Source organism: Phyllobates terribilis, unplaced genomic scaffold (genome assembly GCF_046119375.1).
Source record: "Phyllobates terribilis strain yellow unplaced genomic scaffold, ASM4611937v1 Scaffold_7__3_contigs__length_470593459, whole genome shotgun sequence".
In the NCBI taxonomy this organism is placed as follows: domain Eukaryota; kingdom Metazoa; phylum Chordata; class Amphibia; order Anura; family Dendrobatidae; genus Phyllobates; species Phyllobates terribilis.
This window is the reverse complement of record NW_027362767.1, coordinates 58,970,420-58,984,116: the sequence shown is the minus strand read 5'-3', so window position 1 is coordinate 58,984,116 and position 13,697 is coordinate 58,970,420. Positions and strand designations below refer to the sequence as shown.

Genomic DNA, 13,697 nt, shown 5'->3' with positions numbered 1-13,697 from the left:
TTCGAAAATGAATAAGTGACCAATGAAAACATTTCCATTTTGCCCATCTTACTACAGTATGGAATCAAAGCGTTAGGAAAAAAAAACTCCATAAACTCTCCCTCCCTGTTCAACACATCATACCCCATTTCTTCCATGAAGATGTTGTCTTGGTTGAACTGCTTGAATTGAATCTGTTGCCAATACAACACAACAACCTTCTTATACTGACTCTCTGTGACCTATTGATAGAGGAGAAACTGAATGCTCCAAAGCTCAAAAGAGGCAAAAAGCCTGAGTGACAAATGTATCGACTGTGAGCATTAGCAAAATTTCCATATTAGTAGATAGTTTTACCAGGAGGTTCAAAGGGGCCATAAAGAGGTCAAAAGGTTTCACATTTTCCAACGGCACATTTTCCAACCTTCATGCCCGTCCACCGCTCCTATATGTGGTAGTAATTGGCAAGATCCAGTTTGGGGACAAAGTTTAAAATGAGGGTCTCACCAAAGTTTTTGTCCAGCAGGGGGCCTCCACCAACCTTATTCTAGTCCTGGGTGTTAGAGTATTAATATGAGATATCACTCTATAAATGTAATGAGGTCTAGTGCAATGAAACAGGCATCTACTACGGTAAATCTAATGGTACTGTGCAGACACCTATGTGTATTTTTGTGGAGATGAGTCGATGAAGTGTTGTAGACAGTCTCTTTATTCCATATATTCAGTGTATAATTGCTGCTCTCTAAGCTAAATAATGCTAACCGAGTGGAGGTAAATGGGACCATCAACTCCCCTTTCATTGACCTCACGCTTATTATTAGATTACGAATCCTGGGCAAGGAAGAAGAAAATTCTATATTGATCTCGACCTTTACTCATCATTCCCATCAGCCCGGCTCCCATCCAGAGTATAGACACTCGGAGCGAACATCTGTAATGTCAGCTTTTTAGATGTTCCTATAGATGTGGTAAATGCGGAGATCCCACCATATAAAGCAACTGGGGAAAAGCAAAGTCAATGCTCCAAGGTCATCGGCATTATTCTAACCAGAGCTTTCAAGGGAGATGGAAGGAAAAAAAACAGCCTCTGTCAGCCGTCGTTAACTGTTTCATAGCCGAGAGCATTGTCAATACTGTGCCTATTAATTATGAAGTGTGAACAAGTGCTACAGCAAATCCGGCCCTCCAGTAGAATCAGGACAGGATGAATGTTTCTGACATGGATGGATCTCTTTCTGGGCATTCACTCCTTTGAGGGGGAAGGGAGGTGACAACCATATGGCAACCACAAATAGCACCCAGATAGGTTGACATTTTTAAGTCACATGCACTACCTCCCTGTTTTTAGGATTTTTCTCAAATTCTAACTTAAAACTCCTGGGCCCCTTGGGGGCTCTTCATGAACCAGTTCCAGGGGCGACGCTACTTATTTACTCCCCATAGAAAAGACCCTGGTTGGATTATAAACTAGTCCAGTAGGACTGGAGGTCTAGAGACATGTGTGTTCATTTTTGGACACTGTTTCAGAAAAGGCTTGCTACCCCTGATATGCTCGTTTTTGGACACCACTTCAGAAAAGGCTTGCCCACCCCTGATGTGCTCGTTTTTGGACACTGTTTCAGAAAAGACTTGCCACCCCTGATGTGCTCGTTTTTGGACACTGTTTCAGAAAAGGCTTGTCACCCCTGATGTGCTAGTTTTTGGACACCGTTTTAGAAAAGGCTTGCCACCCCTTATGTGCTCGTTTTTGGACACTATTTTAGAAAAGGCTTGCCACCCTTGATGTGCTCTTTTTTTGGACACCGCTTCAGAAAAGGCTGTCACCCCTGATGTGCACGTCTTTGGACACCGTTTCAGAAAAAGCATGCCTACCCCTGATGTGCTCATTTTTGAACACCGCTTCAGAAAAGGCTTGCCGCCCCTGATGTCCTCGTTTTTGGACACCGTTTCAGAAAAGGCTGCCACCCTTGATGTGCTCTTTTTTGGACACCGCTTCAGAAAAGGCTTGCCACCCCTGATATGTTCATTTTTGGACACTGTTTCAGAAAAGGCTTGCCACCCCTTATGTGCTCGTTTTTGGACACCACTTCAGAAAAGGCTGTCACCCCTGATGTGCACGTCTTTGGACACCGTTTCAGAAAAAGCATGCCTACCCCTGATGTGCTCATTTTTGAACACCGCTTCAGAAAAGGCTTGCCGCCCCTGATGTCCTCGTTTTTGAACACCGTTTCAGAAAAGGCTGCCACCCTTGATGCGCTCTTTTTTGGACACCGCTTCAGAAAAGGCTTGCCACCCCTGATATGTTCATTTTTGGACACTGTTTCAGAAAAGGCTTGCCACCCCTTATGTGCTTGTTTTTGGACACCACTTCAGAAAAGGCTGTCACCCCTGATGTGCACGTCTTTGGACACCGTTTCAGAAAAAGCATGCCCACCCCTGATGTGCTCATTTTTGAACACCAATTCAGAAAAGGCTTGCCGCCCCTGATGTCCTCGTTTTTGGACACCGTTTCAGAAAAGGCTGCCACCCTTGATGTGCTCTTTTTTGGACACCGCTTCAGAAAAGGCTTGCCACCCCTGATATGTTCATTTTTGGACACTGTTTCAGAAAAGGCTTGCCACCCCTTATGTGCTCGTTTTTGGACACCACTTCAGAAAAGGCTGTCACCCCTGATGTGCACGTCTTTGGACACCGTTTCAGAAAAAGCATGCCTACCCCTGATGTGCTCATTTTTGAACACCGCTTCAGAAAAGGCTTGCCGCCCCTGATGTCCTCGTTTTTGAACACCGTTTCAGAAAAGGCTGCCACCCTTGATGCGCTCTTTTTTGGACACCGCTTCAGAAAAGGCTTGCCACCCCTGATATGTTCATTTTTGGACACTGTTTCAGAAAAGGCTTGCCACCCCTTATGTGCTTGTTTTTGGACACCACTTCAGAAAAGGCTGTCACCCCTGATGTGCACGTCTTTGGACACCGTTTCAGAAAAAGCATGCCCACCCCTGATGTGCTCATTTTTGAACACCAATTCAGAAAAGGCTTGCCGCCCCTGATGTCCTCGTTTTTGGACACCGTTTCAGAAAAGGCTGCCACCCTTGATGTGCTCTTTTTTGGACACCGCTTCAGAAAAGGCTTGCCACCCCTGATATGTTCATTTTTGGACACTGTTTCAGAAAAGGCTTGCCACCCCTTATGTGCTCGTTTTTGGACACCACTTCAGAAAAGGCTGTCACCCCTGATGTGCACGTCTTTGGACACCGTTTCAGAAAAAGCATGCCTACCCCTGATGTGCTCATTTTTGAACACCGCTTCAGAAAAGGCTTGCCGCCCCTGATGTCCTCGTTTTTGAACACCGTTTCAGAAAAGGCTGCCACCCTTGATGCGCTCTTTTTTGGACACCGCTTCAGAAAAGGCTTGCCACCCCTGATATGTTCATTTTTGGACACTGTTTCAGAAAAGGCTTGCCACCCCTTATGTGCTTGTTTTTGGACACCACTTCAGAAAAGGCTGTCACCCCTGATGTGCACGTCTTTGGACACCGTTTCAGAAAAAGCATGCCCACCCCTGATGTGCTCATTTTTGAACACCAATTCAGAAAAGGCTTGCCGCCCCTGATGTCCTCGTTTTTGGACACCGTTTCAGAAATCGCTGCCACCCTTGATGTGCTCTTTTTTGGACACCGCTTCAGAAAAGGCTTGCCACCCCTGATGTGCTCTTTTTTGGACACCGCTTCAGAAAAGGCTTGCTACCCCTGATGTGCTCGCTTTTGGACACCGCTTCAGAAAAGGCTTGCCCTCTCCAGAATATATTTTTCATTACTTGTTCAGTATTCTCCAAAATGTAAAAAAAAAAGTAAAACACCAGAACAGATTTGCCACTCTTCTTTCAGCTTTGCCTCAATTTACCGCCAGTCTCCTGTGCTTTGTCTTCTAGCCAGATGGGAATGTGACAGCAGCAGTCAACCACAAGCCATTGCATCATAACCATGATTGGCTGCAGCAGTCACATTTCAATAGCAAAACAGGAGGTTCAAAGCCAGGCGATGCTGGAAGAGGAGATGGCACTCCTGCTTCAAATCACACCTTCAGAGGTCGGGAAGGAGTATAAAGAGGTGTACCTTTGAAAAGGGGGCATTACTATCAGAAGAAAATTTCCATGGAGCGCTTAGCTTGCTACAACTATAATCCTCCCGGAGTATCGCTCAAAATTACCAAGTATGCAAATTTAAAGGGAATCTGTCACCACCTTTTGTCATCTAATCTCAGAGCAGCATAATGTAGAGCCCGAGACCCCGATTCCAGTGATATGTCACTTACAGGGCGGTGTGCTGTAGTTTTGGTAAAATCACAGTTTTTATCAGCAGGGGATTAAAATGAGAGGACTAGTAAACCTGCTGCCAAGTAGTCAAGCCACTCCCCCATCACTGATTGGCAGCTTTCTGTTCACTGTTCAGTGGTGTGGGCGGGGTTATACACAGCTCAGCATTCGGAGAACTGCTAGATCTTCAGCAGAGAAAACTGTGATTTTTATCAAAACTACAGCAAGCAGCCTAGTGAGTGACACATCGCTGGAATCAGAGTCTCTGCCTCTACATCATGCTGCTCTCAGATGGTGGCGCAAAAACCTGGCGACAGATTCCCTTTAATTAAAAAGAAAATCTGCAGGCCCAAAAATGGGATATAATAATGAGTTTTGCTATGTATAGAACTAAACTCTCAATGTGCATAATTCTGATCACAGCACCGCGCAAAATTCAGGATCAGACATCACTTTGGCTAAATTCACAGTCCAATCACCCTTCAATTTGTTCACATCCTCTAAGATTCCCAGTTTTCCTTTAAGATGTTGTCTTCAGCTCGTACGTCCCAATCCCCAACGAGGCTTCTTCATTACTTTGCTGCAGCATCAATCTAATTAGGGATGTCTATGCTCGGTGCCAATATGTTCCATTCCATATAATCCAAACTGACAGATATGCATAACCCTTACAAAATTGGTTTATGGAAGATATTTCATACAAGCTGTTTATTTGCCGGCATGACCCGCAGCTGGCGGTTTATTTGCTAAGCGAAGACATGATCTTATTGTGGGTTCTCATTATGAGGACTGGGCACGTCAGGATAAGGGGATGTGTGTAACTTAATAAGATTTCAATATCTATGGGTATAAGGAGTCGAGTCAATGCCAGAACGGCAGCCTCGTATTTACTCCACTGAATAACAATTGGCCAACGGGATGCGGTTAGTGAAGACAATCTACTCTCCCCAAAGATGCCAATGCCAATCTGTTGTCACAATGGAGAAATACAGTATACAGCGCACGTCCTGAATTATAAGCCAGCGTAATGCACCAGTGATCAGCGCCGCACGGTTACAATGCTGATTTCCCCTTTTATTTACTATGCTGATATTGCCGAATTGCTGGAGAGCAAATGACATCCAATTAGTAAAAGTCTAAAGTGAATTGCTTCCGAACAGGAATTAAGAAAAAAAAAATCCTCTTCAGACGGGCAGTGAAATTACACTGATAATCACCTAATAAATTGCATCAAGGAGCTATGTTTAAAGAGGATGTCCCATTAAAGCAGACCCACTTTTTATAATGGATCATTTGGCAGGGGGCATCTGCATAATGTCATGTAACTAGAGTTGAAGACACTGTACTCTTTTCCCCCCTATAATGTTCATGCACCCTAAAGCTGACCATACAAATTAGACTCATCGATGGGTTCGGCCGACAGTCTAATGTGTATGTGAACACCGGCCAAATGATGTCGATCGGACATGTCTGATTTCGGACAGCCGATCGCATTGTTCTCCGTAGGATAAGCCGTCGGCCAACGTGTCGATCGTCAGTTTTCTCATAGAGAACACAGGAGCGCTCAGCCAAACGAGCGCTCCTGTGTATGGGAGAATCGGCTAAGATGGCTGATTTCGGCCGACAGCCATCTAATGTGTCAGGCCGGTCTAACTGGGAATATAGGTGGAGGTAACCCTGTTGGGGCAATCTCAAAAGTCGTCTTTCCTTTGGACAATGCTGGTAACAGGGAATCCCGTTATTAAATCTCGCTGTACATGAGATAACTGATGGCTCAATATTTGTTCGGTTGAGCGCTATCTCCCCCGACTGCCCCATGCATGATCAATCAGATCAGCTATGTGTTTTACATGGGGAGAGAGGATAAAGTCGCTGTCAGACACACAAAAGTAAAAGCAAAAGGTTCAGCCGCTGAAATTTAGTCTGCCATATCCTTCTCTCCCTTGACATCATCTGTCGGGGAACAGTCAGAAGGCCTCATAGACCTTACATGGTCGGATGTTCCTGTCAAAGTCAGGGGATTCATCCAACATAGGTATGGAGGACTTAAAACCCTCATATATCAGCTGGAATCTGTGAAGGAACCCTTTAGTAAGTGTTCAATTTTCCTGCAGTGCCCCCATTGAGGACATTAAGTATTACATGGTGGGCAAGGAGCTCAATGGGCAGTTTGAAACGAGGAGTCCTCCACACCTTGTAGCCCCTCTCAACTCTTGTTATAAGGGACTCTCCTTTGTTATTTTAGAAGGCCTTAACACAACATTCGACAAGCAATTTTCCAACTCCTTCGAACATCCTTCAGCTTAATAATGGCCACCCCCCATCAGATTGTTAGTCAAACTCCACAATTTTGGTTTGACCAGACGATTATTTCATGTGTATTGTAGACTCCCAAGTCTTCCCCAAAAGACAATAATGAATGTCATCAGTCAATCCTTTTTTTCCTAGGGCAAATAAACAGCTTTTAGATGTCACTGCCGCCTTCCCATTTTTGAAGCATGCATACTCGATAGAGCTGAGCGTACATGTGTATAGAGAGAGCTGTTGGTCAGACGACTGTTCAGCTGACCACTATCCGAGGTCCAAATTAAGTAGATCTTACACCTACCACTGGCAACTTCCATTTTCCTTGAGTTTTTAGACCTCCTCATCCAACCAATATAGGTACAGCTTCAACCAATAGTTATACCTGGCCCATTCACGACATGGCTTTTTTAGGGTTATTCAGTTGTCTTTACTATAGGATGAGTGAGTCGTTGTGCCCCAGAAGCAGGGGCCCGGCTGCAAGTTCTCCCTTTATCCTGAGCATTCTAATATGTATGTTCTTCATAACATATATTTGTACAGTTAACAGGTCAACAACTACAAAAAGTTTGTTTGCAGTCTGTAACCGTGGAAAAAGTTTTGCATAAGAGCTGTATACACAAAACGTCAGTAGTCTTAAATCCAGAAGAAAAAAAAAGACTGATCATTACTATGTCAGCCATGTCTAAAGGGTTACTGAAAATAAATTCTCGCAAATATTACATAATCTAAACGGCGCATTTATTTACTTAAACGACCCTCATCAAATGCAAATTTTTAGACTTTTCTTCTAAGGGATCTCAAGAAAATGACAAGTATTTAAAACTAAAGTTTAAACTCAATATAGAACCTCTTAGGTGAAGAAAAAAAAATATCCAAGTGTAAATGTGACATCCAGATACCTCCGCAGCCTGGAAAGTAGTCAGGAAATTAAGATGCTCGGCAGCGTTTTCAATGAAAAGACGTCATTTTAATGCCACCGGATGATAAATTACCTTAAGTAGCACATTAATGTCAGAGATTGAGTACAATCCAACTTCTTCTCCGTGTCATCATAAAATGGCTTTCAGACATCATTTGTACTATTCCAACATTAAATTTAATAACTTCCACAGAGACGGCGGGAAAAAAAAAAAATTTGGTTAAAAAAGGCCGACAGCATTGGCTCATTGCTTTTAAACGGTGAGTTTATGTAAGTGGATGGCACTGTTTGATGTTTCCAACACATTAATACACAAAGTGGATAATTCCCTCCATTATGTTTAGCAATGGCGGAAGGTTTCTGCAAAGATCGTGGAAGTGGTGTAATCAGAAGAGTGCGGAAAAAGGATGGGAGGCAACAGATCTGACTGTCGGGGTGTTATCACTATTTATTATCAGCAGACAGGCGGGTTAAATATTAGTCAGATGCATTTCATACTGTCAGACCAAAAGGCCCATAGGGTGCAGACCAGGGGGCAACAGAGCAGTACCCATTGGGCCCATCGCCATAGGAGGCGTGCTGTGCTTTAGCTGGTAAAAGCACTGACAAGACAAAAAAAGGAAGCAATAATTGCTCCAGCTCATTTGTATTATGGTTCTGGCCCATGATCTTTAATGGTCAGGGGCTCAGATTACTTTTAGCATACATGAATGAAAAAAACAATGGAAGGGTGGGAAGTTCACCAACCTTGCTGGCAGAGATATCCGATTCAAATAATACAACAGGGCGGGTGCAGTATTCAGAGGGCAGTTTGCAGCGATAATGGGCAGTAGAAGAGGAAATTCCGCACATCTATCCATATGCAATATAAAAAAGTTATTTTATTGTAGATCCATAAAAAAATTCCAAAAACATACAAGAGGATATAAAAAACTGACGCGTTTCAAGCAGTAAACTGCTCTTAATCATATTTAAGAGCGGTTTACCGCTCGAAACCCGTCAGTTTTTTATATCCCCTTGTATGTGCTTTGTCATTTTTTTATGGATCTACAATAAAATAACTTTTTTATATTACCGATGGATGTGCGGAATTTCCTCTTCTACTGACTACTTTTAGCATAGCAGTCAACAGTCCCGAATTTGTCTGGACTTTCCTAATTTTTCAGGACGATGGCATTTTTAGGTTTGATTGGGACTGGAATTAAAAGTCTCTATCTTAAAGACTCTAGGTAAGAATTCTTTTATGCAGAAAGGAAAACCAGCTCACCAAGACTCTAGGCATTTTGAAGCACGGATCTCATGGGACCAAATGTAGAAAATCGATGAAGAAAAAAAAATCCAGCTTCATAAAAAATTGCAAACTTTATTCGGACATAAAATTAAAAAATGTCTATATCATGATTGTCAAAAGCAACGCGCTTTGAACGCAAGCTGCTTCCTATTTCAAAGCTTTGAAAAAGGACGCAGCTTGCGTTGGAAACGTGTTACTTTTGACAATCATGATATGGATATGTCTTAATTTTATGTTTGAATAAAGTTTGCAATTTTTATGAAGCTGGATTTTTTTCTTCAAGATTTATTTTAGTCATATTTGCCATATTTCCTGAAATGTCCAAGAAAAACAGAAAGCCTACCAGTCTAACTGAAAAGTTGGGAAATTTTCCAGGACCAGCCAAAAGCCACTTATTTTTGGAAGGTTTCTTGTGCCTGGCGTCTTGGGGAAGAAAGGACCAATGCATTAGTAGGGCGGAGAATGGAAGTAACGTGGGTGGACACCTGAGAGGCAAGTGGTCTATAAAGAAGGTGTTGACAGGGCTTAACATGTTTGACTGTGTCTTACAAATTCCAATTTTTTTTCCTCCCTTAGGCTCCAAATATGATGTGAACAAAGCCTAAGGCTACGTTCCCAAGATGCATTTTTGATGCTGTGTATTATACTTAATGGGTGCAGAAATTCTGCGCAAAATCTGCAATATCAAAAACTCATTGTGAGAACGTAGCCTTAGCATTACTTGACCAAGACAAACAGATTTTCATCCCTTGGAAACTATGAAGGTTCACATTAGCTCATTCACAGACCGCAATCAGAGATGGCCATAAGAGAGACTGATAAAAAGTCACGTTAATTTTCCTACCTTTCCCATGCCTGGATTGTCCTTGATTTTGGACACGGCTCTCATTAAACATGGTGGAGCTGGAGGAGGACATAATTGGAGAATGCCACTGAAGTTGGTTGAGTAAGTGGAATACTCTCGGGAGTGAGGAAGAGGCGGGTGATACTTCTTGCGCTTCGAAGACAGGTTAAGCTTCTGAGCCGCTCTGAAAAAAAAAAATAAGAGAGAAAGAAGTCTTATTATTGCAAACACCCAGCGCCATTCAGGCCATCAAAACAGATGTTCATTGTCATTTCTGCCTGTTTAACAAATCAAGTCATTTCATCCTAATCACATTTCATAAGAACATATCACCAGGAGACTCATAGACAAAACTGTGCTCGGAGAAAGAACCGGCAACTTACTGATTTAATCTGTCCCCCAGCAGAATTTCAATTATTGCATAACTTTTTATCCAACAGCTTGACAGCTGAGTCCAGGACTTCGGAAAGCTCATTGACATCATAAAAAATGCTTGAATGGTCCCCTTGCCGCACTTTGGACCAGATGGGCTTCCTACAGCCAGCAGTTAAGAAGATATTGCAAGCTACTCTAATATCTTATCAATGTGATGAAACTATATTCTCGTACATATTATGGGAACTTCAGCGCAAATGAAAAATCTTAACCAGGCAGATTTTTCATTTTCTTAAAGCGATTTGTGTCAAGTTTACAGGTTATTACCACACTACTGAGTTTAAGGTGTTCGTCATTGCTATAGCTACGTGCCTACAGTAAATGTACAAATCTCCTTGGGATACTTCCTATACATTGGTATTGAGAATAAAGAGAACTTCAGGACCTCACTCCAAATGCATGTACGTAGGGCTGGATTATAGTGGAGGCAAAATGGGCAATTGCCTAGAGGCCTCCATCATCTAGTTACTTCTGGACCACTTGGGGATGCCTTCTGCTTTACTCTGGGGACCATCTCTTTGTTTAAACCTGGGCCCACTAGAGGATCCTCTATTTCTTTTTGGAGCCCTCCTCCAACCTTGATCTGTGGCTACGAGTCCAAATTGTACCTAAGCACTAACTGTGTAAACTTTGGTTCCACCAACCTCCCAGCAATATATCTAATACTAAAAAATACCCAAAGGCATTGGTCGCAAAGGCAAATAACAGAGTAATCTTTAAAGCAGTCAACAAAGGCGAAGTTTTGACCAGGAAACGGACTTTCTCAATCCATGCCTTGAGAAGGATCACTTGTCAAGATCAACCTGTTAAATTGGGACTTTTCGAGAGATCCCATAATTATGAAGATCCTTTTTTGACACTATCAGAAGTACAAGTGGATAATTTGAGCTTCACTTTTTGCAAACTGATATTCAGCTTTAAGGCCCTAAATTAAAATGGGCTGACAAATTATGGTTCATTTAGCGACAACCCCAAGCACATTCGAGACTACATCGGGCAATGTTGAATTTTTTATAGCCATTGAGTCACACCATGTAGAACATGAAACAAAAAAAAATCCAGCCTTGCCAACCATATTTTGAACAATTTCTAATGTTTGTCAGTTCGTTTCACCGTACCAGCAAATAACAGTTCGCTTTGGTCAAAACTGACCATTTTATACGACTTTTGATCTGTATATGGGATCGCCTAAATAATCGATGCTCCCAACAGATGCAATAAATTGTGAACTAGCTAATGGGCCATATCAGATGGAGCAATTTTGCTAATCTCGAAATATCTACATTACTCAAAAATGGAAAAATATATTTTTCCAAATGTGATTATCTAGAAGAAAGGCTGTCAACAGTAAAAGCCTTGTATTATTGATGGACTGAACTGCTAAATATTTCATACTTAATGATCCAATTAGCAGTTCATCACTGCATTGTTACCTAATCAATGACAAGTTGTCTAACCCAAGCCACGTAATACACATATATGTGTTTCGGCCCAGATTCTGTGCAAACAGGAATCAATTACTGCGGTTTCTGCCGTATTTTGTGCACACCATATGAGCAGTTTTCTTTTCTGTGCCCTCAGAAGCACGTCAGAGACTAGAAGACACACATCTTCAATATACAATCAGTAAAATGTAGCAGAGAAGCTGATGAGATAATTACATCTCCAAAAGATTCAGCCTGGAAAAATCCCCAGTGGAAAACTGAGGAAAGAGATAGATACAGCAATTCAATACTGGAATGTTCCAGTAGACAAATTTTGCCATTAATAGGAATATTGCATCGGGCCAATATGTGCGGGTTTTATTTGTATACATATAGAAGAAGTAAGACGAGCGGAGAGGATGTAAGCACTTGCTCTTTGGCTCATCTGCTCTCAACGAAACATGAAATTAGAGAAGATATTAAGCAAATTTCAAGCATTTCCTAAAGTGTCACCGTGGTAATTTGTGGATCATAAGCAGCCACATTAAACTGACATTATATAGTTCTATGAACATCCTGGGGGGTGAAAGAAAATATATACAAATCAATCCCAACAAAACATATTTTATCCTTAAAGGATAAAGAACTTGCAAGCAAATTGAGGGAGAAGATTACATTTTTGAAGAGAGAGAAAAAACATTAAGAAGGGTAATGTGGACCAGATGGGTTTACTACAGAGGTCTAAGCCCCCAATATCTGAAGAGCATATTTTTATCATATTACAATGTTGGTTTCATTCATTTGATTTTCGCGGTCTGAAATATGGACCATGATTTCCAGATTGGTCACGGGTCTTCTTCCCAGGATTTAACATCCTCTTTCCATACATGAAGCTGCTTAGTTTGGGTTGGGACATTGTGGTCTGTACTCGGACTGTAAATGTTGAAAGTGTGCCGAATATGGACCATGATTTCCAGATTGGTCACAGGTCGTCTTCCCAGGACTTAACATTCCTTTTCCATATATGAAACGGTGTAGTTTTGTACTCGGACTGTAAATGTCAGAAGTGTGCCCAATATAGACACTTTTGATGTGTCTAAAGCTGTCGATATAGTTCAGGTAGCCTTTGGCAAAACGTTCAAACAGCCAACAGCTATTCCTTCCAACCTCTGATATATACACATACATTTGCATTCTCAATTGGGTGAGAGGAACAATTCACTGCCGGACACCTCTGGTGATGGCTTATCTACCATGAAAACCAAAAGATCAGGGATGTTGGAATTCAACAGTCCAAAACTCATTTCCCCCATCCACTGTTGGAGGAAAATCTGGACACCAACATACTTCAGATGGTCAGCAGGTCCCAGCGAAATCTGCAGTTTGGGGCAACATCAACATAGTGCCTAAGGCCACCTCTAAACCCACCCTACTTTGAGTAGACACATCACAACTCCAATCCTTTTGAGCACATCCAACCTCAAGAACGGATACAATACACTGTCCTATTGAAAGTAAACTTCCACATCCAAACTGGAAAGTGTCTTGTGTGTCCTTCGCATGATGCAGGAGCCTCCATCAACTTCTCATATGGTCTTCGCATACATTACCTGATGCAAAGATTATAAAATTATAGGGCCAGTGCATTAAACTTTCATTGCAACTATGAAAGTTCCAGTCTCATTAATATAACCAGGTCAAACCAAGGGAGATGCATCCAATCACAATAAGTCTGACCACTGGAGGTCACAGATAGAAAATGGACGTTGTGCAAGAACAGTATACAGGCCCTTTACAGTCCAATGGCTCGTAATAATGCACAATTCTCCCTGATTTGGAGGTGAAAATATGCCCAAATACCCCTTGGGCCCCTGTGCGGCTGCTCAGGTTGCACCAATGATATGTACGCCCCTGAGGCCTGAGTCTTACCAAATAGATGGAGATCACTTTTAACATTTGGCCAATTTGAGACTGCCAAAATGCATCCACATCCATATTACAGCTGCTACACCGAAAACCAAAATTAAATTACATAGAACAATGAAATAAGTTCGATGTTGTAGAACAGTATGACATTCCGGAGACTCAGTCATAACACTAACCCAATTATACGTTCATGTTACGGCCATTAAAAATGGATCTTCATCATTTATCTCTGACACATTAGAAAAAGGAAAATGTA

At 42.1% G+C, this 13,697-nt stretch overlaps 1 protein-coding gene across 3 annotated transcripts in view; it reads right to left on the bottom strand.

Moving 5' to 3' along the window:
- Positions 1 to 13,697, bottom strand: part of KIF26A (kinesin family member 26A) — a 157,299-nt gene that overhangs the window by 33,939 nt on the left and 109,663 nt on the right. For all 3 annotated transcript variants that reach the window (XM_073638633.1, XM_073638635.1, XM_073638634.1), the window contains exon 5: positions 9,657 to 9,840. In XM_073638633.1, the coding sequence (XP_073494734.1) occupies positions 9,657 to 9,840 (184 nt within the window). The remainder of the gene's footprint in view (positions 1 to 9,656; positions 9,841 to 13,697) is intronic.